The 26,632-nt window shown below is 42.7% G+C and overlaps 1 protein-coding gene across 1 annotated transcript in view; it reads left to right on the forward strand.

Annotated features, from left to right (window-relative positions):
* Positions 1-22,936, forward strand: part of LOC147717930 (uncharacterized) — a 60,990-nt gene extending 38,054 nt beyond the window's left edge. Inside the window, exons 2-3 of the mRNA XM_086924721.1 lie at positions 19,893-22,135; positions 22,570-22,936. Of these exons, the coding sequence (XP_086780847.1) occupies positions 19,945-21,303 (1,359 nt within the window). The 5' untranslated portion in view covers positions 19,893-19,944 and the 3' untranslated portion in view covers positions 21,304-22,135; positions 22,570-22,936. The remainder of the gene's footprint in view (positions 1-19,892; positions 22,136-22,569) is intronic.
* Positions 22,937-26,632: the final 3,696 nt, after the last annotated feature.

Consider the following 26,632-nt stretch of genomic DNA (forward strand, 5'->3'; position numbering starts at 1 on the left):
TGGCAAACTGTTATAAATATGTGCCAATCTTAAGAAATTGAATTGTTTTAATATTCGGTTGAGTAACATTTCCAGCAAATTCCCAATCCAGCTGCCCTTAGAGGTGGCGGCCTATATTGGAATCCCCTTTAAAAAGAGAAAAAAAATGTAAGCAGGTGCAGGTGAAAATATATATTTCGTTAACCAGTAAAAAAAATATATTTATTATTAGAAATATACATATAATTAATGTAAAGCTCTTTTTCTATCCCTGTGCCATAAACACGTACTACCCCTTACTATTAACTAACCCTGAACCCCAAAGACCTTTACTACCTATTACCCCTGCCCATCTCTGAATCCTAAAAACATTTCATTACCCCCTTACCCATCCCAGTCCTTAACCCTAAAAATCCCACTCACTTACTCAGTCCTGGATCCTAAAACCCCTTACTACCCCTCACCCCATCCATCCCCTTACCCTAAAACCCTTTCCTACCCTTCACACCGGCCCTGAACTATAAAAACGACTTACTACCCCTTACCCATCCTCGTCGTGGAACCCTAAAAAACCTTTACAACCTCATACTAATCACTGAAACATAAAACCCCATTGGTACCCAGTGCACCTATCCATCCCTGGAACCTAATTTTTAAGTGACATAAGTACATTTTGGGCCTTATTCACAACAAAGTGACTTGGTGTGATGCCGCAAGCCGTTTTGTTGCGCCTCACTGAGTCACTTACAAAGCACAGGGATGCGTCATATCTACAATGATATGATGGTTCCCTGTGCTCCTCCTGCACTGGCGCGCAATTGGCTGCGATGCGCAGACGCAGGACCCTTGCATCATGGTGCAAGGGGGCCTGCGAAGCAGGGAGATTGTTTTTGTTCAGGAAGGGATACCTTCCTGCACAAAAACAAACAATCCCAAGAGGTTATGTCCTCTTTCTATGTGCGCTTTAGAATGCAGCCGGCATAGAAAGAGGAAAAATCAAGGAGAAATCCTTATTGCGCCTCCCTACGCCTCCCCTTGGGAGCCGTAGCATTCTGATGCATTCCAAGGTGTACAATTTATCGTAAATCTGGGAATGTGTCAGGTTCCATAGGTGTTTCTTGGAAACACCCACAGCAACACGCGTGGAAAGCCCCTTCCACGCAAAGTGCTGCTTGTAAAGGGGCCGTATTTACAAGGAAATGAAAGGCCATGCAGGGTGGCATTTCCTGTCCTTGTAAATATGGGGCAGCAAAATGCGCCACCAGTGCATCACAAAAAGTGACAAGCCGGCGGCGCAAAGGGCTTGTAAATAATCCCCATTTTGTGTGTGTGTGTATATATATATATATATATATATATATATATATATATAGAGAGAGAGAGAGAGAGAGAGAGAGAGAGAGAGAGAGAGAGAGAGATATGTGTGTATATATATATATATATATATAAATATGTATATATATATATATATATATACACATACACACACATACATATATATTTGGCCCGCAGATTTTGCTTTTTGTAATTTGGTTAAAATCGTTTCATTGGTTGGTGAGAAATTTGAGAAAATACAGATATTGATATATGTGGCCCTGACTTTACAAAAAATAATGAGCTTGTGCAGGGAAAAGCAGAGCTCTGATTGGCTACCAACAATTCATCCAGGAAGTGTTGACCGCCATCATGGTACTTGGCTTCAACCAAAAGAAAAACAATACAATTTTAAAAAGAAAAAAGAAAAGGAGAAAAGGTAGGCATACCCTGACCCCAAATATTTGGTCCTGGGATCCCAGAGGGACCCAGACAAGCCAAAAGAGTATTACAAGTAAAAAATACTGGAAAATAGCAATATTCACGAATTTGTGATAAATATAAAACACCAAACATGTGCTTCCGTGCTTGTTTTTAATTAACCCCCGGATGGGCCAAGTCCTGGTGGCATGCTAGTGAAATAGGAGGGGGTGTACGGGCCCACCCTCCTAGGACTTATGAAAGCCCTGGGCACTGCCACATCTCTAGGCCATTGTTTTTAGGTCTCCGAGAGGCGTGGGCTTCAGCAGCGAAGCTGCTGGCCACGCCCTGCGAGAGATATTGTTCTAAAAAGGGCACTGTAAGCCCTGCCCCTCCTTTTTATTGGGAGGCATCAGCGTTTAGGGTAAACGCTGGCTTCCCATTGAAAAGGAGCGTTTTTAGTTGCCGCCCTGTCCGCTTTTTAGAACGTCTGCTTTCCTTTTGTCGTAAAATTTGTGTTGACAGATCACGGGCCTCTGTTTATGAGGAGAGAGCCTCTGCAGTGAGATCACCACTTGCCCCTCCTCCTCTCCCGCCCACCCGAGCTCTGCTGCCTCCCAGGCTCGGTACACTGCTTCTTCTCCATTCCTTCAGCGGTGAACACTGCCCTTCGCATGCTCTTCCATGCACCCCCTCCCTCCCCCTGTGGAAGCTGGGGCTGTCTGAGTGCTGTCAGCTGGAGGCTGCGGCACATTCCTTCCAGCCTCTGCTATAAACTTAAGAATGGGTCATTGCTAATGGAGCTTGCTGCTGGGGGAGTACAGCAACACATTACTGTGCTGAATATTTTGTTGTGTTTTTTTCCGTGCACTTCGATACTGTAGCCAGCACATAGACGAGAACTTACTCCCCTACTTGTGTTTTACAGCGCGCACATGTGTGCACTCCAGTGTAGGGTGCAAATATATGCTATAGTCCTTAAAAGTGTAAATGTAATACAAGGTACTAATGCTGCTGCGTAAAGGAGAGGGATGCCACTAAAAGACCTCAGATTTGTTGTCTGTAATGCTTAATCTCAGTCCGTGGAGGGAGCTGTCATTGTAGTCCTTTTTCTATGTCTATGACAGCTTCCAAATAGTCCTACTTTTATGTCGATGGTTACTGCAAAGTGTAGTCCTACTTCTATGTCTATGATGTGTCCCTGGCTTCACTGCTGCTAATTAATACTGAATACGTTATCTAAGCATTGCTCCGTCCCCTGGGTGCACCCCTGGCACATGGACCCCGTGTCAGGGGCACGGCTTCCATTGGTGCAGCAAGTGCAGTGGCACCGGGGCCCTGGACTCAAGGAAGCCACCAATCCTGATTATTGTAATTTTTTTTCATCATTCAAACAGCAGCTAGGGGCCATTCTCCTTCCTTGCACCGGGGCCCGAGACACTCAGGACACGACACTCCCCCATGTGCGATGATTTTGGTATCTTCCCGTCATTTTCCTGCGCTGAACTCAATTTCGTAATGCTTCATCTGTAGGTGATTAAGTGTCTCTGCATCGTGGCGCTTCACTGGACTGCTACTAACTCTCCTTGTGTGATTATTTACCAACGTACGTGGCAGCATAAGACGCCGCTACACTTTTATGCTATTAATAAACTTTACTGCACTACTATATTTAACCGTTTGATGATTTCACAGTTGTAGTGCTACACTGCACTGTAGCGCTTTAGTGGTTTACCTGTCATGCTTCTCTGCGCTACACGGATGATATTCAACCCTTTGATGGTTACACAAGTGTACAGTGCTTGAAATTGAGAAATAGAGGTGCAGGTACTCTGAAGCAGAGTACCTCTGCTCGTAACTGAGAAGTGCCAGTACTCTCCCAATAAAAGTATTACGTTTCTCTTGAGAAGTGCAGGTACTCTCCGAGTTCAAATAAAAAGGTGCCGGTTGTCAGTACCAGGCATTTAAAGAATGGATTAGACTGTTGCCCAGCACTACAGTGGATCAGCTTGTACTATCGCTCGTGCTTCCCGGCGCTATGCTTCTGATATTTAGCTCTTTGATGGTTACACCGTTGTACTGTTGGACAGCACTGCAGCACTGCAGTGGTTCAGCTTGCGCTACCCACTGTGCTATAAAAATGCACTACATAAATTAAATAAAAATTAAAAACTAATAATATTCACTTTCACTAATACCAAAGCAGTGCGCCAAGAAATCTGCAGGAATCGTTTTAAAGTGTTTATGGTAAGCTTTCCAAAAGCATCCCAGTCACTTCTTCCTGTGTCGGGAACATTGTCCACTCATCCATCGGCTTATCCTTCCCGTCACTCATCTATCAAAGCATGTGCCTGCCGTTTATCCATTCATTCATCAGCTCACGTGATGTCATGAGTGATGTCACTGACCATGTCATGAGTGATGTAATATGTGACGTCATCAGCAGTGCATTGCAGGCGTGCAAGTTATAGTGAGTCCAACTAACTATAACGTGGGAATTTCAATGGTTTTATGTCAGTAAAATTTCCAGCTAACTATAACTGGTGTGAAACCTATGGTTTTTTCAGTGAATTTAATAGGTTTTTTAAATGCTAATTCCTAACTATAACTGGTGTGAAACCTATGGTTTTTTCAATGAATTTCATAGGTTTTTTAATAGCAAATTTCTATATCTATGAAAAGTAATATATTTTATAATGAATCCTATAATGTATATTTATGTAATACTATTTTTTTTATGTATATTGTTCATGTTTTTTATTTGTATTTTTTTGCCCTGGAGCACTCCCGGTGCGTGTCCCGGAGAGCACACCGAAAAGTGCAGTCTTGTGGCGCGCCCCATGGCTCGTACCGGTGAGCGTCCCATTAGCGCTTTTTCTGCGAACGAAAACATCATCGTGACGTATCGCGTAGCCGCGTGATACGCACGCCGTAAACGCACCCGGAAGCACTCAAGCGCATACGATCGCGCAACGTAAGCATCCGACGTGCTTACGCGACGCGCCCCTGGGCGTGCCCCGGGACCTCAAAATAACACTTTTTATTGGTGCAGGACAGTTTTGGTTTCCAAATGATGAAAGCCCTGGTCATGTGACCTGAAATTAACACTTTTCATTGGTTCAGGACAGTTTTTTTTTTCCTAATGATGAAAGCCCCCACCTTTTTTCCTCATTCTCACTTTTTACTTTGAGTGAAGAAGACCTGTTGAAAGACCTCTCTGTACTTTTTTGGACTGAAAAATGGCCTCAGTAGCAGCAGCAGCAGGAGCATCTCAGCCACCACCACCACCACCACCAAGAGGACCACCACAACACCACACTGGTGGAGATTAAGAAGAGGAAGAGGAGGAGGAGGAGGACATTCTTGTCAGAAGACAATATCCCATATAGGCCAAAGCCACACATTGTATGGGAGTTTGTTTCCATCCCAAGTGGCCAAAAAAAGGTGAATGCGCCAAAGGTGACTTGCCTAATCTGTAACATGGAACTTTCAAGGGGGAACCCTAACAAAAAATACTCATTTGGCAATAACACCATGATTCGCCACATGCAGCGCAAGCATCCCAACAACTATGCTGCGGCAGAGGTGAGAGAACTGGCCAGTAACCCTCCCCAATCTTCACCCAGCACCTCAAAAAGAAAGCAACCCACTCCATCGGGACCAGAGACAAGAGAGATGGTCCCAAACATTCAACCCCAGTTTGGGAAATACAAGATCACTTGTATTTTTTGTGGGAAAACCATCACCTAGAGTGAGCAAAGCATAAAGCTCATCAACCGTGCTGGTGACAACCACAAATGTCTCAAAAATCCATAATGTTTTCCTGGTTTTTTTTTGCTCCAGTTGAGCCATTTTCAATTCCTTGTTTTTTGTTTCTCCCCAGAAAAATAACAAAAAAAATATAAAATAGTTCATAAAAGCCAAAAAAAATACAAAATGTTCCAAAAAAACATTAAAAGAAATATAAAAGAACAAAAAGAAGAAAAAAAACAGTTCTTTTCAGAACTACCTCTAATTTATGAAAAAAGGCTTCATTTTTAAAAAAACTCTCTGGTTCGCTCCTCGGTGCGCGGTTCGTTCCCCGCGGGGCCCTTTTATGGCCCCCACATCAAACCTAGGGGGGCAGGGGGGTCTATCCTGCCCCCTTTTGGTCATTCCCCTCTTTGTTTTTGCCACCTCTTGTGTCTCGATCCTACCGAGACACAAGATGGCGGCCGCTCTGGACTGTTTGGAATGTTTACAGACACCCGAGAGCCAATCAGCTTTCCGAGCGCGAACAAGCATAGCGCGCTGATTCGCGCCCCGGTGCCGTACCGGCGCGCTTATAGATATATATATTGTTTTGAACCTAAATTACTCAAAATCCACTGGAGCACATATCTTGAGACATAGCAAAGGCACATCGGGCTACCAGTCCCTACAATTTTGCCAAGTTTCGTGGAAATCCATTCAGCCGGTCGGGCTAAAAGTGAGGTCAACCGCCCTATGGAAATTAACATGGGTAAAACATGTTTTGGGACCCCCCTTTTTTCTCGGCCCCCGCTTGACGAATCCCCCCCAAACTTTCAGGCAAGGACCGGAGCGCCGCGAGGCAAATTTGAGGAAATTTTCAGGCAGATTCCTCAACCGGCCCCAAAGTTATTCCCAATAGAATGGTGCGATTTCCCTATTGAAAATAATCCTAACTATAACTACCTACTGGCGACCGCCAGCAGGATCTATTTATATATATATATATATATATATATATATATATATATATATATATATATATATATATATATATATATATAAACTTCCTGACCACCTAGTGCTTGGCCAATCCTTGATAGGTTTGCACAGAAACACAACATGAAATGCCTTCTTTTCAACTGAATAAATCCTACTAAAAAAACTCTTTCAAAATTTTCAGTTGGTTTGAAATGCTTCGCCACACAATATTCATTCGTATTTGTAAACAGTAGACTATCTCTGCCGTCCATGATATCCCAGAATTCGCTTTAAAGTTTTTTTTATTTTTTATAAAGCATTGTTGTTTAGAAATATATTCTGCAAGAGGCAACATTACATGCCTTATTTTTTCTACAAATATTTATTTTTCAAATCAAAACTATATATTAAACTTGGCTGAGAGAGATCGCTTTTTCTAACCTCCCTAGCTAAGGATACGAAAAAGTCGATAAGGTGTCATAAGTATTACTTTTAACAAGGAGAGGAAACCTAACTTTGTTCTTTTTTTTCTTCTTCAAATATTCTATACGTTTTTAGAAAAAGCAAAAAGCAACAAAAATACAATGAATGCAAATGTCAGGAGGCCCAGTATTCTTTATCGTAAGTGTGTTTTATTTAGCCTAATTTTAATTTGTATTTTATAAATATTTATTGAGGGGGGTGGAGGCGCGGAGCGGAGCTCCACAGAGCTTTTGCCAAACTCCATGGAGCTCCATGTAAAGCAACTACGCCAGCTCTGCCCGGGCATAGTATTTACAAAACAACTGTGCGGTGTTAAGCCACAATTGGTAATGCTGCGTTCCATCAGTTTCAAAACGCAAGGATTCGCCTTATTTACAAGAATGAAGCGCACCCCTGCGTTTCCCCTGGGGCTAAGGAAGCTGCCTAGCGCCAGCACCGACCCCCCTGCGCCATGTGAAATGGGTGCCTGTGCTGCTGGGTTTATTGTGTATGTTCAGGAAGGGACACCTTCCTGCACATAATTAATCTTTACGGGCGATTTGCAGAATGCAGCATACATGTAAAGAGCAATGAAACATTTCGCCTCAAATTTCCTGCTTAAGACCAAGTATTCCCTGGCGATGTTTTTGGAGCTGCCCCATACCTTGTATATATGGTGCAGCTTCAAAAAGCAATGGGTGTTGCGGAGGAACATCTACTGCAACACCCACTGCACGCCTCTTTCATGCTAAGTGCTGTGTGAATAAGGCGAAGGACTTAACGCCAGCAGAACATCAGAAAAGGTGATAATTTGGTGGCGTTACTCCTTGTAAATATGCCCCTTAGTTCCCTAATCTTGTTCTTTGAAGAAATTCTTAACGCTGTACAGTTACATCACCTGGGTAACTGGACTAGGATCTACCTTCTGTATAATTTTATGTGTGACTTGTTTAACAGCGAGGAGAGTGGGATATTTAAGGATTTGAAGAAAAGATCCAGGATTTTCTGCTTCTTGGCGCCAAGTTTCACTAATTCACCAATGGTGTGAGCACTACCCAACAAATAATTTTTCCTATTCAGGCGTTGCTCCTTGTTCGGCTGCCTCCAAGTTTTTGACTTTAAGCAACAGTTTATGTTGATCACCTGATGTTTAGGTAGGGAGTGTTTATCCTTAATCACTTGATAAAGTGGCACTGTTACTTAAAACAGAGAACTTGTGGTCATTCTGAGAATTAATCAAAGTTACTTTTCATGAAAAAAATGAGGTTGGAGCAGTTACTCTTGAGGGTGGATGTGGGCACCTGGAAAAGTTCCTCTATGAAAAGAAGATTTGGTTCTCTTTGTAACGAATCTGTTAACACGTTGTCTTACTCTGTAAAGATCTCACCGGTGGGTAATGGTTTTCCATATATATCAATCCATGTGTGAGCATTTCGACTGCACATGTTGAATTCACACAAATGCATGATACATATGGAAAAATACCACCTACCCATTGCCAGAGTCTGACCCAAATGTAGACAGTACAGGCAATGGGTATATTGTACATAAAGGACTTATCTGTAGATCCACAGAAACAGGTTAATATTCTTCAGGGTGCAGATGCTGCTGTAAAGGGGGGACTTGGAGAAAGAGATCCACATCGAACTCTGATGGAAAGAACAGGAAAGGGGTTAGTATGCACCCCAAATCCTTTGTTCCTGCTGATTTGAAGATGGGGGTCCCACCGCCGTGGTCAACTCGTCTGAAAGCCTACTTGTAATATAAATAGCGGGGAAATTCATGAGGATGACCCTATGGAAGGTTCCCTTCCCCGACTGCAGCACCAGCATTATGCAAACGGCTGGCGCTCTTTGCAACAGCAATTCGACAATCTCGTAATACGGCGGTTGGACCGCAACCGTGGGTATGGCAGTTCCTGGACCACCAAACCTGTAATCGGATGTATGACGTTAAAACGCATACTTTTACATCGCGTACCATTACAACGCGATTTTTACAACGCAGGATCTTTTACAACGCATGCCTTTACAACGCATGTCAATACATAGCAGATGCTATTACAACGCATGCCATTACAACGTAAGTATAGGTAATTATATCTTTTTTTAACATTGTAATTAATAAATATTTAATTAATTTAATTTAATTAATTTAATTTAATTAATTTATTTTATTTAAAGTATTTTTTAATAACTACCCCATAACCCAAAACTAGCCCTGAACCCTAAAAATACCCCTGTACCCCATAACCCAAACCTAGCCCTGAACCCTAAAAATGCCCCTGTACCCCATAACTCAATCCTAGCCCTAAACCCTAAAAATACCCCTGTACCCCATAACCCAAACCTAGCCCTGAATCCTAAAAATACCCCTGTACCCCATAACCCACACCTAGCCCTGAACCCTAAAAATACCCCTGTACCCCACAACCCAAACCTAGCCCTGAACCCTAAAAATACCCCTGTACCCCATAACCCAAACCTATCCCTGAACCCTAAAAATACCCCTGTACCCCTTAACCCAAATCTAGCCCTGAAACCTAAAAATACCCCTGTACCCCATAACCCAAACCTAGCCCTGAACCCTAAAAATACCCCTGTACCCCATAACCCAAACCTAGCCCTGAACCCTAAAAATAGCCCTGTACCCCAAAACCGAAACCTAGCCCTGAACCCTAAAAATACCCCTGTACCCCATAACCCAAACCTAGCCCTGAACCCTAAAAATGCCCCTGTACCCCATAACCCAAACCTAGCCCTAAACCCTAAAAATACCCCTGTACCCCATAACCCAAACCTAGCCCTGAATCCTGAAAATACCCCTGTACCCCATAACCCACACCTAGCCCTGAACCCTAAAAATACCCCTGTACCCCACAACCCAAACCTAGCCCTGAACCCTAAAAATACCCCTGTACCCCATAACCCAAACCTATCCCTGAACCCTAAAAATACCCCTGTACCCCATAACCCAAACCTAGCCCTGAACCCTAAAAATAGCCCTGTACCCCAAAACCCAAACCTAGCCCTGAACCCTAAAAATACCCCTGTACCCCATAACCCAAACCTAGCCCTGAACCCTAAAAATACCCCTGTACCCCATAACCCAAACCTAGTCCTGAACCCTAAAAATACCCCTGTACCCCAAAACCCAAACCTAGCCCTGAACCCTAAAAATACCCCTGTACCCCATAACCCAAACCTAGCCCTGAACCCTAAAAATACCCCTGTACCCCAAAACCCAAACCTAGCCCTGAACCCTAAAAATACCCCTGTGCCCCAAAACCCAAACCTAGCCCTGAACCCTTAAAATACCCCTGTACCCCAAAACCCAAACCTAGCCCTGAACCCTAAAAATACCCCTGACCCCATAACCCAAATTAAATGAATGTTTTAAAAAAGATAAACTTACCTATACTTACATTGTAATGGCATGCGTTGTAATAGCATCTGCTATGTAATGTCATGCGTTGTAAAGGCATGCGTTGTAAAGGATCCTGCGTTGTAGTAGTTGCGTTGTAACAGTAGTCCGTTGTAACAGTTGCGTTGTAACTGTTGTTTCCCCCCTGTAATCAGGCCCCAAGTCTCTCTTTTTGCCTTTACCCGTACTTTTTGATAATGCTATCAAGCCTTGTAAAAAATAAAGGTAAGGTAAGTGTTATATTCTACCTTGTTAAGTTGTACACTGTCACTTTAAGTGGATGGCATTGCTCAGCTGTTCCTTATTCTATGATGTCATCTGCATCTTGTATATGATAGAATGTTATGTTTCAACACTGGTGAAACTGCTTGCTCTGGAGATGCTGGCAGATGTTGAGCTGTGTAGATTTGATCAAATAAACTTCTTTGGATCCACCCACCTGACTCCTGGATCACTACAGTAAGGTAAGGTAAACTTGTATAGCGCACAGCTGCCCCAGCGAAGGGGCGTCCCGGCGCTAGTAGTGGTGTCAGTAGAGAGCGAGAGGTTAGAACGTAGGAAACAGGAGAGTTTTGATGGACCTACGGAAGGGTAACAGGCAGTCTTTGCGGCAGATCTGGACAGGGAGAGAGTTCCACAGTTTCGCCGCAAGACAGCGAAAGGACCGGCCTCCTGCTCTAAGGCGTTTCACGCCGGGGACCGTAGCCAAGAATTGCTCAGCGGAGCGGAGCTGGCATGTGAGTACATAGGGGACCAACAAATTGGATAAAATCTCAGTAGATGAGAGTTTTAGTATTTTAAAGGTCAGACAGAGTTTTAGGAATGGGTAGCCAGTGAAGGTGCCGTAAAGCACTCGACGTAGAGCAGGTTCTTGGGAGCCTGAGCAGGACTCGGGCAGCAGCATTGTGGACTCGCTAAAGGCGATTCACTTCCGCCTTATTGGCGCGTAACGTCAGTGAGTTAGCGTAGTCCAGTCTGGACAAAATAGTCACCTGTACTATCACCTGGCGTGTGGATGGGTCAAGGAAACCCAATATGGGTCTTAGACCACGTAGGAGTCCAAAACAGGTACCCGCAAGCTTTTTGGTATGCTCCTGGAACCCAAGAGTGGAGTCAAACCAAATCCCTAGGTTCATCACCACCAGCTTAGGGGTGGGGGTACTGCCCAAGGCTGCGTGCTCCAGAGTCCCTTGTCTTTCCCCACCAACAGCACTTCTGACATGTTTGTGTTAAGGTAATAAACAAAATGTTTATTGCCAATGAGCAGCAAACACCAAAAAAATAGAAAACAGAAAGCACAGGAGTGATACTGGCTATACTATACGTACATGCATCATCATGTATAAGTCATCACACAAATTTAACTTCATTGTGATGACATGTGCGTGCACATGTTGGACACCATTTTGGATCAGTGAATTAAAAAAATATAAAAAGTGTATGAAAGATCTTGGCTAGCACGGACCTAAAAAAGCCAGTAATTCTGCCATTGCCTTCCAGCCTCCTTCCCTTGGGAAAGAAGGAAAGAAAAAAGGAAAGAAAGAAGATAAGAAAAAGACAGAAAAAAGGATGAAAGAAAGAAAGATGGAAGGAAAGAAGGAAAGGAAGAAGAAAGAAAGAAAGAAAGAAAGAAAGAAAGAAAGAAAGAAAGAAAGAAAGAAAGAAAGAAAGAAAGAAAGAAAGAAAGAAAGAAAGAAGAAGGCAAGAAAAAAGGAAAGAAAGAAGATATGAAAAAGACGGAAAAAAGGATGAAAGAAAGAAAGATGGAAGGAAAGAAGGAAAGGAAGAAGAAAGAAAGAAGAAAGGAAGAAAGAAAGAAAGAAGAAAGGAAGAAAGAAAGAGAGAAAGAAAGAAAGAAAGAAAGAAAGAAAGAAAGAAAGAAAGAAAGAAAGAAAGAAAGAAAGAAAGAAAGAAAGAAAGAAGAAGGCAAGAAAGAAGACAAAAGCAATAGGCAAGAAAAAAAAAGAAAAGAAAGAACGGAATCCGGTGTGTTGTCAAATAGATTAAAAAAAAGGACATTCCAAAAGGAATGGAATTTACAACCACATTGGTAGGAGACAGGAAATGACAAAGTTGGAATGTGCTTTGTGCTCATTCTGCTCACAACTGATAGAAAGCTCCTGCTGCCGCGTCAGACGCTAAACACAAAGACAGCACTGAAGCAATTATAAAGTAAAAACGAAAACACTGGAAGGAACTACATTGTGTGCGGATGTGTTCATTGTGAGAGAGATAATGCAACTACTCAAAGTGAAGTTAACCCATGTTGAAGAAGGATGCCCCATCGCCCTATGCTGTATGCTATAGTGGGAGGAAACAAAATGTGAATGACACACCGATAGACCAATTGATGAAGAAAGCCCCTTTAATTAAATATATTATAAAAAAAATACAATATAAAAATCTTGGCTAATACCAGCCATAAAAAGGAAGCTCAAACAATCATGAAAAATTCTGAATATTATCACTTCACCTTTTTTTAATTCAATAACGTCATGGAGAGTAGCCCATCAAGCACTATCGATTTACAGGATGACTATTTTCCTATCCCAATATGTGTGGATAAAATTAGGAAATACCACTTTCAAGACAGAGTCCTCCCTGTCTGCTTCAAATGAGCACACCATGTTTTCTCAACATGCATGATGGTGGCAGCAGCAGCTTCCTTACATTACACAAAGATCTTAAACTACTCCTCCATGGATGATTGACAGCTCTCTGCCATCGTCTGCCACTAAGTAGCACATGTGTGTGTGTTCATGTGTGTATACTTGTAAAGTGCACTATCACCTACAAGGTATCTTGGCGCTGTATACCACTGTGGAACCCTTCCTGGCTTTCCCTGTGAGATGCCCTTTACTGGGCACCTCCAAGGTGAGGCCAGGCATCCTAGCGCTTTCGGGGCCGTTGTGGAGATTAAGCAAGCTATTGCCCATAGTTGCCGCGTGGGACCCATGATTAGAGTAGGCACCTAGGCGAGAATTATTGAGTCTGTGGACATTGAGCCCAAGACCCTGCTGCGTCAGGATTTGAACCCTGGTCCTGGGCCAGACCTCTGCCTCAGGGTCTGCCGCTCTAATCGGTGAGCCACACTTCTCCACATAGGTTGCTGCAGGAACTACTGTTAAGATAACATTGACTGTATATGTCGGAATATTGGTAAATACAGTTTAAAAAAATCTTAAATTTAAGAACCATTGCTTTAGATAAAAGTGTTGGTTTTGTGGAGAGATACATTAACCTGGCAAAGACCAAGAGCAGCAAATGAAATTAAAAACACAATTCTTAAAAAAAAAATTGCACATAGCTAACTGACAACGTTGGGCCTTCTTCAGGACTTAGGCCTGCAACTCAATGCAGCAAGTCAATTTGTCAACCAAGATGTGTGATACTTTGGAACATTCTGAGATATAACTATCTCAAAAATATTTCCTTCCAAGGAATAACTCTTCTATGCACAGAAAGTGCCATCTTCTGAAGATGGCTTGTAACCTGGCAGTCAGGCAAGTCTCCTCTCTCATAGGCTCTGTTGCTTTGTTCATTTCCTAGCCCTCAGTCTCATGATGCATATGTGGCCTCTTCAGAAAATGTCTGGAAGGTTTATGATCTCAAAGATCAAGTGACCATACTGAATGAAGCACAAACAACTTGGCTATTCAATTTCTATCATGTTGATGCCAGAAGATGACCATACACCATGGTTTTTATTTCAGATGTCTCCTCTGAGCCAGATGCATCCCTCGAGAGATGGTATCTAGATGGGTATCTTTTCAGCAGAGCAAAGTGAATGCTGCATATTTATTTATTGGACACTGATGCAAATGCAAAAGGCTGAGACTTCGCATCCCAATTCACAGCGGGTCATTTAAAGGGTCATGCAGTCTCAATGGAGTGGTCGAAGACATTTTGATATCCCTTTCATGTTATCCCTCTAATACTAATGGTGATTGCCAAGTTCAGACAGAATACAGATGATTATTTTATTCCAGACTAGCTTTTTCGATGGTGGCTCGTGGACCTGCTCCATCTATCTATTTGCTCAACAGAAGATTTCAGGAGAACATAACCTCCGGGCTACCCTACAGTATGGCCAAATGAAGTCCCATATGTATGAATAAATATTGGGAAGAAAGCCAAACACCCTTCCTTGAGCACATCCTGTACCTCAAAGTAGAACAGGTTCTGCGAGTAGCGTCTGGAGAAGCAGTTCAGCCTGAAACCTTGCCAAGAAGAGAGCGGTATTGGCTTATCGACCAAGTTTAATAAATGTAAGCTGAAACTCAGATTTCCAAAGTATATCTGGCAACTATTAGTGCATAACAAATGTAGCCTTTTAGAGCATCTCCATGACAAAAAAAAGTCTACTTGGTCTTAAAAAGTATTGGCTCCCCTTGCGTGAGAGTGAATATTGTCTTATCAAAATTAATGAGGTCTCCTTTGGAACCCATTATTATTGCTTATCGCCAGAACATTTTAAAAAAGTTAGTATTTTAGATCTAGAGATCAAGATAGTAATTTTTGTATCAATGAAAGTGTCCTTCTTACTGTTTATGACATCTGCTAGAAGAGTGAGTGAACTTCTGATGTTCTTGATGTAAAAAAAAGGGCCCAGCTCCTTTGGAGAAGGCTAAGCACATCTGTAAATCAAAACAGCTATTTGTCTGCTGCAGCAGCTGCCCGTGCAGGTAAGGGCGGTGGGGCGATGGGGGGGGGGGAGGTAATTTCAAGAGATGACCATGAGGCAAAATTAAAAAAAAAAAAATTATCTCGTCCTCGTCGCTTAAGCGAGCTATTGCCCAGAGGCACATGGTGCTGGGCCGACTCCTGCCGCCGGTGCCGGGGATCGAACCGTCATCTGCTGCATGGCCAGTTTTAAGCATCATCCCATGATAGGAGAGAGCACACAGACTGCTGACTTGAAGACCTATGACTCAACAAACCAGGAACTCACTATGTCTGGGTGAAATTTTAATTGCGTTGGTTTAATTGACATAATTTCCGGAATCCCTGAAATTACTCTATTATGCCCCTTTCTGTAATTACGCTCCGTTCATGGTAAATGGTTACAGTGAATGCAAATGAACTACAAGATACAAGCTGCTGTTGTTCACAGTGTTTTTGTTTAAATGCATCCCTGTGCCAAAAATATAGCTTAAAATGGTGGGCTTCCATTTTGCATGATTATGCATAATTTTGCTGAAAATGAGTGAAAGCAAATTAGATGAATTTTGCAGATCCGTTAACATCTGTCACAGCTGGCCAATCCCAGAAATCTGCAGGTCAGCAACATGGACATGTGTTCATACTTTTGCTAAGCATCATATCATAGGCTTTGAAATCACAATAGATTTCATTATGAGTCAGGATTCCACGAGTAAACTTTTTTATCTTTTTCCATGTACCGGTTGTGGTTAAACTTGATATTCCATTCTCCCGTCTATGTATATTGAAGAGAATCCCAAGAAGGAGAAGGAAATATCACTTACCTGTCATCAAAGGAATCGATCGTGAGCAGCGGTATCCTCTCTGAATTCATAAACAGAAGACCATGGGCCATATTAGCAAGAAGCTTGTTAAAATGATCACTGTTTTAGCGGCAGGCGATAATGGGCTTAATAATATGCGCTATAGAATTCCAAAAGAAGCCCAGGTTACATGTCCTGCACATCTAACCTGGGCTTCTATTGGAATTCTATAGCGCATATTATTAAGCCCATTATCGCCACTTTAGCGGCAGTTTCCTGCCACTAAAAGGGTGATAATTTTAACAAGCTTCCTGGTAATATGCCCCCAGATTTTCGAAGCTCTTGCTTTGCCTTTGCCATGACTTAAGGCAACACAAGAGCTTTTACTAAGCTACACGAAGCCACCTTGCATGGGTCTGCATGGGTTAGTAAATCCAGTGTAACACAAGGTAGTGTTACTCTGCGTTGGGAAGGCGTTCCGTGGGTGGTACAGGAGCCTTCTTAAGCATCCAACAATGGATTTTGATGCAATCCAGGATATACTAAACCTGGGACTGGGTTGAAATGCTACGCCTTACCAACAGAGGCATAACGAAGAGAAATATCTTCATTTCTCCTCGCTATTTCCTCTTTGTACATGTGCTGTATTCTGCAGCACACATAGAAAGAGGAGAACATCTCTAAGGATTGTTTTTGTGCAGGAAGGAGTGCCTTCTTGCACACAACCAATCCTGCCTGTAGCACAGGCGCCCTTTCACTATAGCGTACAAATGTCTGCATGGGACCTGGACGCATTCAGGGTACCAGCGAAGGGAGAGTAGGAATGCATCATATCTAGGCTGTCTGGTTTTAGGTCTAAACCTATAATAACTGATAAAACCCCACTGAAAGGAAAATAGCCATCATCAGTGTAAACACATAAACACTGAAAAAACACCTTCACAACCACAAATTAAGCGCCACTCAAAGAAAGGAAAAGATGAATGAAAGATTCATTTTTATTTCTTCCTGAAGGGGCCAATACAATATAACTTTGTTATACAGGGCAGCAGCGAGAACGACTGGGCTAACATTATCCTGCTTGAGTTTTGTTGTTTAGGAATGTCACTAAAATATTGTTTCTTCTTTCATCAGTTTTTTCAGTTTTGTGGTCTTTGGTCTAAGGATGCAGTGTTTAGAAGCATGTTTTAGGCCTCATTTAGTTATTTTATAAACTATAGAGAATCAGGAAATATCAAAATCATATTTAATATTTTGGCTACATTTGATTTCACTGATATGTAAAATGGCTGGTTTCATAAGAATCTTTCCCAATATATACCATCACTTTTACCCACAGGCAGAGAATGGGTGAAATCCTTTTAAACATCAGCCCCCTTTTCTAATGAGTCATTATTGATTGTAGGTAAATTGCCAAACACCCCAGACTTTAAACATTCAATGCAAGGTATAGTGACAGGTATATGTGAAAAGGGTGTTGTCACCACACATCTGATATAGTGGTGAAAACATGACACCGGACGTTTGGTAAACATGGAACGCATTGTCACTTAGAATGCTGCTGCAAAAAAGTTCCTACCAAGTTCAATAAAGATTGAAGTGATATTATTTACATTTGCAGTAATTCAGGTACGTATATGAAAACGTTGTATGATGACCAGTCAAAATAGATACCTTAGCTGAAGTGCTTCCCTGTAAGAGATCCTTGTCACTTGCTAGCTGGTATGATGAAAGCATCTTTACAATCTTCCGAGTTAATGAAGAATGCCACTGACTCTGTAGCCCAATCAGGTGCACTGTTTTGGTATGCCCAGGAACTTTGTGTGGCATCAAAGGAAGAGTCATCCTAATTGTCATTTAGCCTGTGGTTCTCAGTCCTAGAGGCTGTGAATGCTATATTATCCATGTGGCGACAATATACAGTATTTTTGCTTAGTAATGATGCCAAAGGCAAGAAATGTGATGATCTTTGGTCACGTATTGATAGGGATGTGAAAAATGTACAGTCTACTGCATGATTAGGTTTTTACAGGATTACACTCATGACTGATGTAGTAGATCTAATCAAATTACTAGAGTCTGAAAACACCCTTGTCTACCAAGTGTTCAGCGTAATTGGTGTAGATCTGAAACATCTGCTTGAGAGTAGCGGGACACTTTTAGTGGCATTGGCACTGCATCTTGGTAAGCAAAGAAATTCAGGAAATGTTATTTTATAGTCTATGGGAAATGGCTTGCGATGATGCATAGAAATGTCCCTTCCCCAACCATGGCATCTGAAGTTAATGAAGCCTTACTGAGGTACTCTGCACAAGTTCTAGATTACTTCTGAATTTTCTCGAGACTTTGAAAAGTACTGCATTATTTTTGAGTGCTTCAATAACTGAGGGCATATGCGCCCAATTCAACGTATATGTTGCAGAACATGTCCTAGAGAATCACAATGTTCAGGTGCACCTGTACTGGTATGGAAAGCTATGTCATTGGCCAGAATAAGCAAATTGTGTACTGGCTGTTTTGGCATTGCCCGGCTCAAGTGCCAATGTTGAGAGGGCCTTTTCACAGATAAACGTTTACATTGGAAGGAAACTGCGAGCGCCCATGGCCACAGACTCACTAAAGAAGTATTGTTTGGTGTACTATAATAAGTTTGATTCGTAAAAATGTATTTGGATCTCATATACCCTGTACACACGCTGTCTATACACATGCACTATCAGTACAGAAAGCAAGCAATAATTAAAAACAAAACATTCCATAAACACTGGAAGAACACTGTTTCTATTGTTTTTAATGGCACGAAAATGTGTAACCACTTATAACCACTGTTTTTTAAGGTATTGAAAACACTGGAAAAGCCCCACCAGAATTGACCAAAAATAGAAACTGAAAACAGGAAAGCCTAATCATATCTTAGTAGATCTGCAACATTCCTCCTCCCCCTCTCTCACACAAAGCAGCGCAGCAAATTGTCTTGGTGCGTTGCATGACATTTTGATAAATACTGCCCATGGTTTGCATTTGGGTGTTTGCATATCCTCTGAATGACTTCCAAAACTAAGGGCTCCATTTGGATGGCGGGCGGATCGCCCCCACCGGGCCGGCGGTACCCGCCACTGGCCCAGCCGGAGCGATCCACCCGCCATCCATGCCTGATTAACCCCCCCGGATGTATAAGTATAGAAGGGGGGTCCGCGGCCTACCGAAAGACCGTCTGACCCTTTTCCGCTGGTCGACTCGTCGACGGGGCAGAAAAGGGGCATAATATGGTGGCGGTGTCTGCAAAACACCGCCATCCATATTATGATGCAGGCGGAGAGCAGCCTTTCTATGGCGACTTTGCCGCCATGGAAAGGCAGGAGTTTCATGCTTTTGGGGGCCGTTGCGGGCCTCCAGGGTGTTGGGGGTGGGGGAGCACATGGGGGGTACCTATGGTACCCCCCTACATTTGCATGCACAAGGTAGCAGGCACTTTGTGCATGCAAATGCACAACAAGCTTTTTTTACATTGCGGCGGGTGGTGTTTACAGCCTGTGTTGCGGGCGCATCCTACTTTGAATGGCGGGATCGCCGCAACATCAGTGGTCGGTCCCGTGCTCCGATGCGTTGGCGGGCTGATTCGGCCCGCCATCGTAATAGGCCCCTAACTGCCTAACTGACCTTCAAGGCGTGATGGGACAGTGCGGCTTCAGGACCAATTATGTTAGTGGCAGTTTCACTCAAATGTACTCTATTATGGTTTAAATGGTGGCCTTAAAAAACGTTAGACTGCTTTGCCTTGGACCACGTTGATTTTAAGCAAAAGTATTAAAGATGTTTTAGAGATATTGGAAACTTATAAATTAGGAATCCTTGATCACGAATGATGCAGAACTAGGATTAAAAGTACCTAACTTTCTTTCTCTCCCAGTTTCCTTAGCACCTCGCTTTCTTGTTTTTCTTTTGTGTACTGACACTATTCTAATGATTTATCGCCCACCTTTTGCATGTATCCTTTTCATCCATACATGTTTCTGTTGCAGAAGTAGAGGGGGTATTTAAACACTGGCAACCATTTCATCTGAACAAAAAACACATCTGTCTCCTCACTTTTTTAATAATATTTTTTCTGTTTTTTAGATCTCCATTTGGACCATCAGCGTGGATTTTTGCTTTGAAATCAAAACTGAAAATGTCCACTATCAACAGAAAACGTGTCTTCGTTTTTTTCACAGTTATGGTAGTGATAACGCTATACAGTATGAATTTATACACAACAAAAAGCAAGTATTTGATACAAAGAGGAATAAAAACGGACAAATCAGGTTTAACTGATGCAACAGAATTAAAAAATAAAGAGAAGCATACATACATTGGCAAAGTTTCTGGAGGTACAATCACACCTTTAGAAAACAGAAGAATGTTTATAGTCGGTGCATACCTTGATGACCGAGAAACACCGAGAATCCGGGTCATTGTAATTGCTCACCGCCAAGAAGTGAAAGATCTGTATTGCTGGCTTCACTGTCGGTCTCGACGCGGCTACTTGTCCATAAAGAAGGCTACTGTCGACATTCATGCTGATAGGTTTGGATTTCCTTATGGCCCAGCAGATGTGCTTTGCTATGAACCCCCTAACTGTGACCCAAAGTACATGTCTCTTAATTGGTCACCTGAAGGGGACAGTGACCAACTACCAGCGTTTGCAATAAAGAATCGTAATCCTCAGCCGATTACTGCTAATTTTACAGTATGCATTTCCAACTTGTTTGGAAATTACAATAACATCCTACAGGTTGTACAGTCAATAGAGATGTATAAATTGCTTGGAGCACAAAAAGTCATGATATATCGAACTAACTGCAGCGGATCATTGGATCAAATCCTGCGGTACTACTCCGCGGAAGGGACGGTGGAAGTGGTACCTTGGCCGATTCATGAGTACCTGAATACGACTAAGGCATGGAAATACTCGAAGGATCCTAAAGACATTGGCTACTATGGACAGACGGTAACACTCAACGACTGTATCTACAGAAATATGTACAGAAGCAAATATGTCATACTCAACGACCTGGATGAGATCATTGTGCCCTACAAACATGAAGATTGGCAAAGCATGATGGAACATCTCCAGAATCAGAATCCAGAGGCTGGTATATTCCTTTTTGAAAACCATATATTTCCCAAAACTGTATTTACATCCACTGACCTGTTTAACACATTGCCTTGGAGGGCTATCCCCGGAGAAGATATTCTCCAACATGTTCACAGAGAGCCGGACAGGGCCACCGTCTTCAACGCCAGAAAGATGATCCTAAATCCCAGGAAGGTCATTCAGTCATCTGTTCATTCTGTTCTTAAGGCCTATAGCAAGAGCTTTAGGGTTCCTATGGGCGTGGCGATGGTGTCCCACTGGAGAGGCCCGCTGCAGGCTGCCCTGCCTAAAACATCCCTTATCAAGGATACAACAATTTGGAGGTTTAATCTTTCTCTGATCAGAAATGTCAACAGAGTACTATATGAAACAAAGCAAATAGCAGTGACATGATTAATTTCATGTTATGCCTTGTAAGAAACTGCTGTTCTGTGTCCAAGTATCTGCATGTATCAGCCAAGGGCTCTAACACAGGGCATAACTGTAATGGCTCAACTGGACAGGTGCATCGGCTCCATCTCTTACCTCAGTTGTTAATGAGGAATGTGTTTAAGTGGAGAAAAAGTATGTCAAGGGCATATTTAATATTTCTCATGGTGTTCTTCTGACATAGGCTCTGGCAGGAATTGACTTTTTCAGTAGCACTTGCTAGCCTGGCTGGAAGAACTATTTAAACACCACCACTGCCACCGAAAGCACCTGTTTCCACCTTGTCGCTCTTCTGTGTCATACTCCTTTTATATTTAGGTAAATCTTCACCCTGGAGAGAAACAATTCAGTCACCCCGTTAGAAATAGGAAAAAAACTCTCTCACTATTTTTAAAGTCTGACTCCTCCTCTTCCTGTTTTCATAAGACCTCCCAGGACTCAACTGACATCCTGTTCGGACCGTCTCCAAAGGAGGCAGGGTGCGCCTTTCCCTTTTTTCCAGAGTGACGTAGTCGTTTGTTCATGCTTGGTTTTCCCATAATATAGGTATCCAATTTTCAATAAAAACTGATTATAACCAATAAAACACCACCAAAGGGAATATTTGTTTTTCACTGGAAACGGAAAAGCACTGGATTTTGCTGCAGTTTTTGCTGTTCTGGCACTCTCTGGTGATAAACAGTATAAGTGCACTGCAGCCATTACCTCTGAGTATTTTCCGATGATGAATGCTCCCTCTATGGCCCACATAGGCCATGCTTAGTCACCAAAATATGCTGTTGTGTACATCTGTAAGGTTTTAAAGAAAGAATGGAGGCAGCACCAAGCATGAAGTAAAACAGGACCACGTTGTATCAAAAAATATATTTTCTTTTATTTTTTCATTTTTAGGACAGCCAACGCGTTTCGCTCCCCAACCATGGGAGCTTCGTCAGGGCAAAGAAGTTTGTAGATCTTGATGCGACACAATAATGTAGACAAGAAAGCTGGCCAATAAGATAGTAAAGATGCTAATATCAAGATTCCGATATTAGGAAATAAAGATATAGACAAACGTCACGGGCCGTAAGATGGATATCATCAGTAACATGGAAGGTAGTATTTCAATTGCATAATAGCATTAGAAGTGGACTTTATGAAGGGCGATGAGCATGTGTGCAGGCCTTGGTAAGCTGCTACCACAAGTGCTCCAGGCTCCGTTTTCCAGCAGTGGCCCGTGACATCTGCAAGGTTCCCAGATCCCTAGCACCCAGGTCCACTTCCATTTTGGGAGCATGGCTTCAGCTCACTGCATGTTGCTACATAGTGGTCAGCAGGTTGAGGCTGATTTCTCAGCAGTGGCTCAATCAAGGGAAAGGAGCACCTCCAATATTCCATCCTCCTTCTTTAACAGCAGGGCAGAGCTTTTCTTTCTGTAATTCAGGTAACAGGATTGTGGCGGCAAAAATCTCTGTACACATAAATGTCTCCACAATCAATATCCTTACCTAAAACACTACACCCAATGCTCCAGTTTATTAGGCCTACACTGGGATGGCTATGAAAAAGTGAAAAGTCTTTATTGTTTCAGTTAATAAAAACCATACAATATTGAAAATACTTATACCCTCTATATCTTAAAATATTTTTAGCACAAGATTTCATAAGAAAGTTATTTAAAGAATATTTCATGAAAAAATATACAGTGTTGCTGACTTTCTAAATGAAAACAAGACATCGAATCCTTTTAAAACCCATCTGAGAACCCTACCAAACATATTAAAACCAAAAAACATGGTCCAATTCATATTTGCAGAGTAACTGCGCTTCCATTACTACTTATTTGTTCATAACTGAGGGACTTAGAATGTATTGGTACTTGCAATCACTACACAATCAATAGCACAGTGAATTTTTTGTCCATTATCATTGTTATCTGGTCGTACTGTATCAAAAATTTCATCACCTTACAGTTTAGATGGGGATCTGTGGAATCCAATCCCTTGAATATTGCAGTTCTACAAGACCTAATCCCTCTATTATTAAATGCCTTTTTAAAAAACCACGCCCGAGTCGACTTTAAACAAGGACATATGCAGATAAGATGAATGAAATCTTGCTTCTCTGCGCCACTTGGGGCCAGATGTAGCAAAAACAGAAATACCGACTCTTAATTACCGAATTTTACCGATTCGGTAATTAAGAGTAGGTATTTCTAATGTAGGTACCAATTCGATAAATTTTACCGAATCGGTAAAAATCGGTATTTACTGATTCGGTAGATACCGAATCGGTATTTGCTATTGAATCCTATGGGCCTTGAAGCCCATAGGATTCAATATCAAATAACGATTCGGTATTTACCGAATCGGTAAATACCGAAATTTGCAAGGGTGCAGGGGGTGTCACTTTGACACCCTCTGGCACCCCTGTTTTAGGGCTTTTGTGCCATGTGGCACACATACATGCCCTAAGGGCCTTAGGGCATGTATGTGTGCCACATGGCACAGGTGTACATGCACAGATGTGCATGTACACCTGAATCGGTATTTTACCATGCAATTGTATTGCATGGTAAAATACCGATTTTCAAAGCCCTATGTCAATGTTAAATTTGGCACCTACATACCAAACATGCATTTTCGGTAATTTTACCGACCGGTATATTTACCGAATCGGTAAAATTACAGAATCGGTAAAATTACCGAAAATGCATGTTTTTTATCCCCGTACATCTCCATGGCCATTTACCGGTCGGTAACGTCCGAATCCGGCCGTTACCGGCCGGTAAATGGCCTAAATCTCCCACCTACATCTGGCCCATAGTGTGCATGTTATAGGCCCATTTATCTCCATTTGGGCTGATCCGCTAAACTTGGTAAGTGCCCAACTGGGTTGGTCTAAAAAGCATGTTTTATGGGGAATTCATCCCTTTATGTGGAAGATCTGGAGCCATCTCATGAGCATTTTCACTGACCATGCAAAGAGGTCTATAAGCTGGTTTTGGAGAAGCTACTCGGCTTAGTGCATATGTTAACACATAACATTAATGAGTTACTATTTAAAATGCAGATAGTTCAATTTCAGCAAAATCAGGTGCATGGACCCATTTTGAGTTTGCACACTGACGTAGATACAGCCCCAGGATTGGCAAGTTCAACTTTCATTCATCCCACTACCCTTTCAAAAAGGAGCCTGAAACTTATGGTGGTAAAAAAAGACTGACAGTTGGCAACATCATCTGCACAAAACACTGAATGCATTTAATATAAGTATATTGAGCTGTGTTCGTTCTTTCCCCCGAGATGGAAAATGCACTACAACATCTCACAGAATACAGAGGTCAAGTGACTTGTACAACTGCCTCATATGCCTCAGAACACAGTCCCCACACTGCTTTCAATGAACAAAGACCTACCAGCATACCTGGTAAAATCACCGCTTCAAGGTCCTCAAATAAACACAAACTTCCTACACAGTCCAACAATGTAAAATGCACTTTGTTCCTGTTGTGAACTGCATACGCAAATGACCCAAGGCGTCCCACAGGGGATGACAATTCCTTAACAGCTTCTCCATGCAGCAGCAGAGTTTGCTGTCACCAAGGTTCCTGCAACTAACAGTGTGTATATAATGATGCTGTAGCAGGCTCCTTCCCTATGCCTCGGTGCAACACAAATCAGCCCAGATCAGATGGTAAAATGCATTTTTTGCCCAGTGTTTCTTGGTATCTCAAAGCAAAGAAACGATCAGAGTGACACTGGCTTGCAATAACTCAGTAAGAAGCACCCGACTAAAAATTATTTCTCATACTTAAAATATATCTCACATCCTAAGCAGAACATACTCATTGCCATTTGCCTGAAGGTCAGAGCAGCCGGGAAATTCACCTCTTATATGCAAACATGTAATCTTAATGAGGTGCAAACATATCCATTCAAGCATGTTCATATATGGGTTGAGACTGGACTGTGGAAACAGAGATTTGAGTATGAGGAAATTAGGCAAGCAAGGAGTTTATGGAAAAATGAAATTACGTGAAAGAGCAAATTCAACCTAGGAACAGTTGACAGTAGGAATGAATGAGGTAAGGAAGGCAATGCTAGACAACTTATTTGTAAGCACTGGAAAAACACCATCTACCTGATAATGTATGAGTAAAAAAGAAAAAAACACTGATAACCAATGATTTTTACCATTTTTGACAACATTGGACAACAGGAAAGCCTAGGTACCCCCTTTATTTTTGTCTTAATTCATCAATGCTGCCTGTGATAGCTGGCTGAGAGATTGTGATGGCAAGTTTAGGTCTTTCTCATGTGCTCTCCTGAGATGGCAGTCTCGCACCAGGTCTAGGTCCTTCTTATGCGCTTTCCTGAGATGGCAAAAGACGCACAATTGATGGACGGAATGCAGAACAAATCAAAACATTCACCCCAGTCCTGAGATCTGGGTTAAATCAATCATTCTTTTGCTCACCATGCCACCCTAGTTTAGACATGGCCACATGCAAATCAGTCTTGACCCTGTGCCTCATGGGAACAGTCCAGCCCGAACTGCCAAGCCATGTCTTTCCTGGACCGGAAACAAGCATTATGGGAACGGTTTCAGGGTTTCACCCTTCTTCAGCCAGGCTAGCTTGTTTCCAATGGCACACTGAGATGGCAGGCTCGCACTAAGTCTTAGTCTTCCTCATGCTGTCCTGAGATGGAATGCTCACACCAGGTCTAGGTCCTCCTCATGCTGCCCTGACATGGCAGGCTGGCACCAGGTCTATTTCCTCCTCATGCACTGTCCTGAGATGGCAGACTTGCACCAGTTCTAGGTTTTTCTCATACGCTGTCCTGAGGTGGCGGGCACACACCAGGTCTAGGTCCTCCTCATGTGCTGTCCTGAGATGGCAGACTTGCACCAGTTCTAGGTTTTTCTCATGCGCTGTCCTGAGGTGGCGGGCACACACCAGCTCTAGGTCCTCCTGATGCGCATCCCTGATGGCAGGCTTCTGAGACGACAGACTCTCACCAGGTCTAGGTCCTCCTCATGTGCTGTCCTGAGATGGCAGACTCACACCAGGTCTAGATCTGCCTCACACACCATCCTTAGATGGTGGGCTCGCACCAGGTCTAAGACCTCCTCATGCGCTGTCTTGAGATGGCAGACTCACACCAGATCTAGGTCCTCCTGATGCGCATCCCTGATGGCAGGCTTCTGAGACGACAGACTCTCACCAGGTCTAGGTCCTCCTCATGCGCTGAGCTGAGATGTCAGGTTGGCACCTGGTCTAGGTCCTCCTTATGCACTGTCCTGAGATGGC

This window comes from Lissotriton vulgaris, chromosome 5 (assembly GCF_964263255.1).
Source record: "Lissotriton vulgaris chromosome 5, aLisVul1.2, whole genome shotgun sequence".
Taxonomy (NCBI): Eukaryota; Metazoa; Chordata; class Amphibia; order Caudata; family Salamandridae; genus Lissotriton; species Lissotriton vulgaris.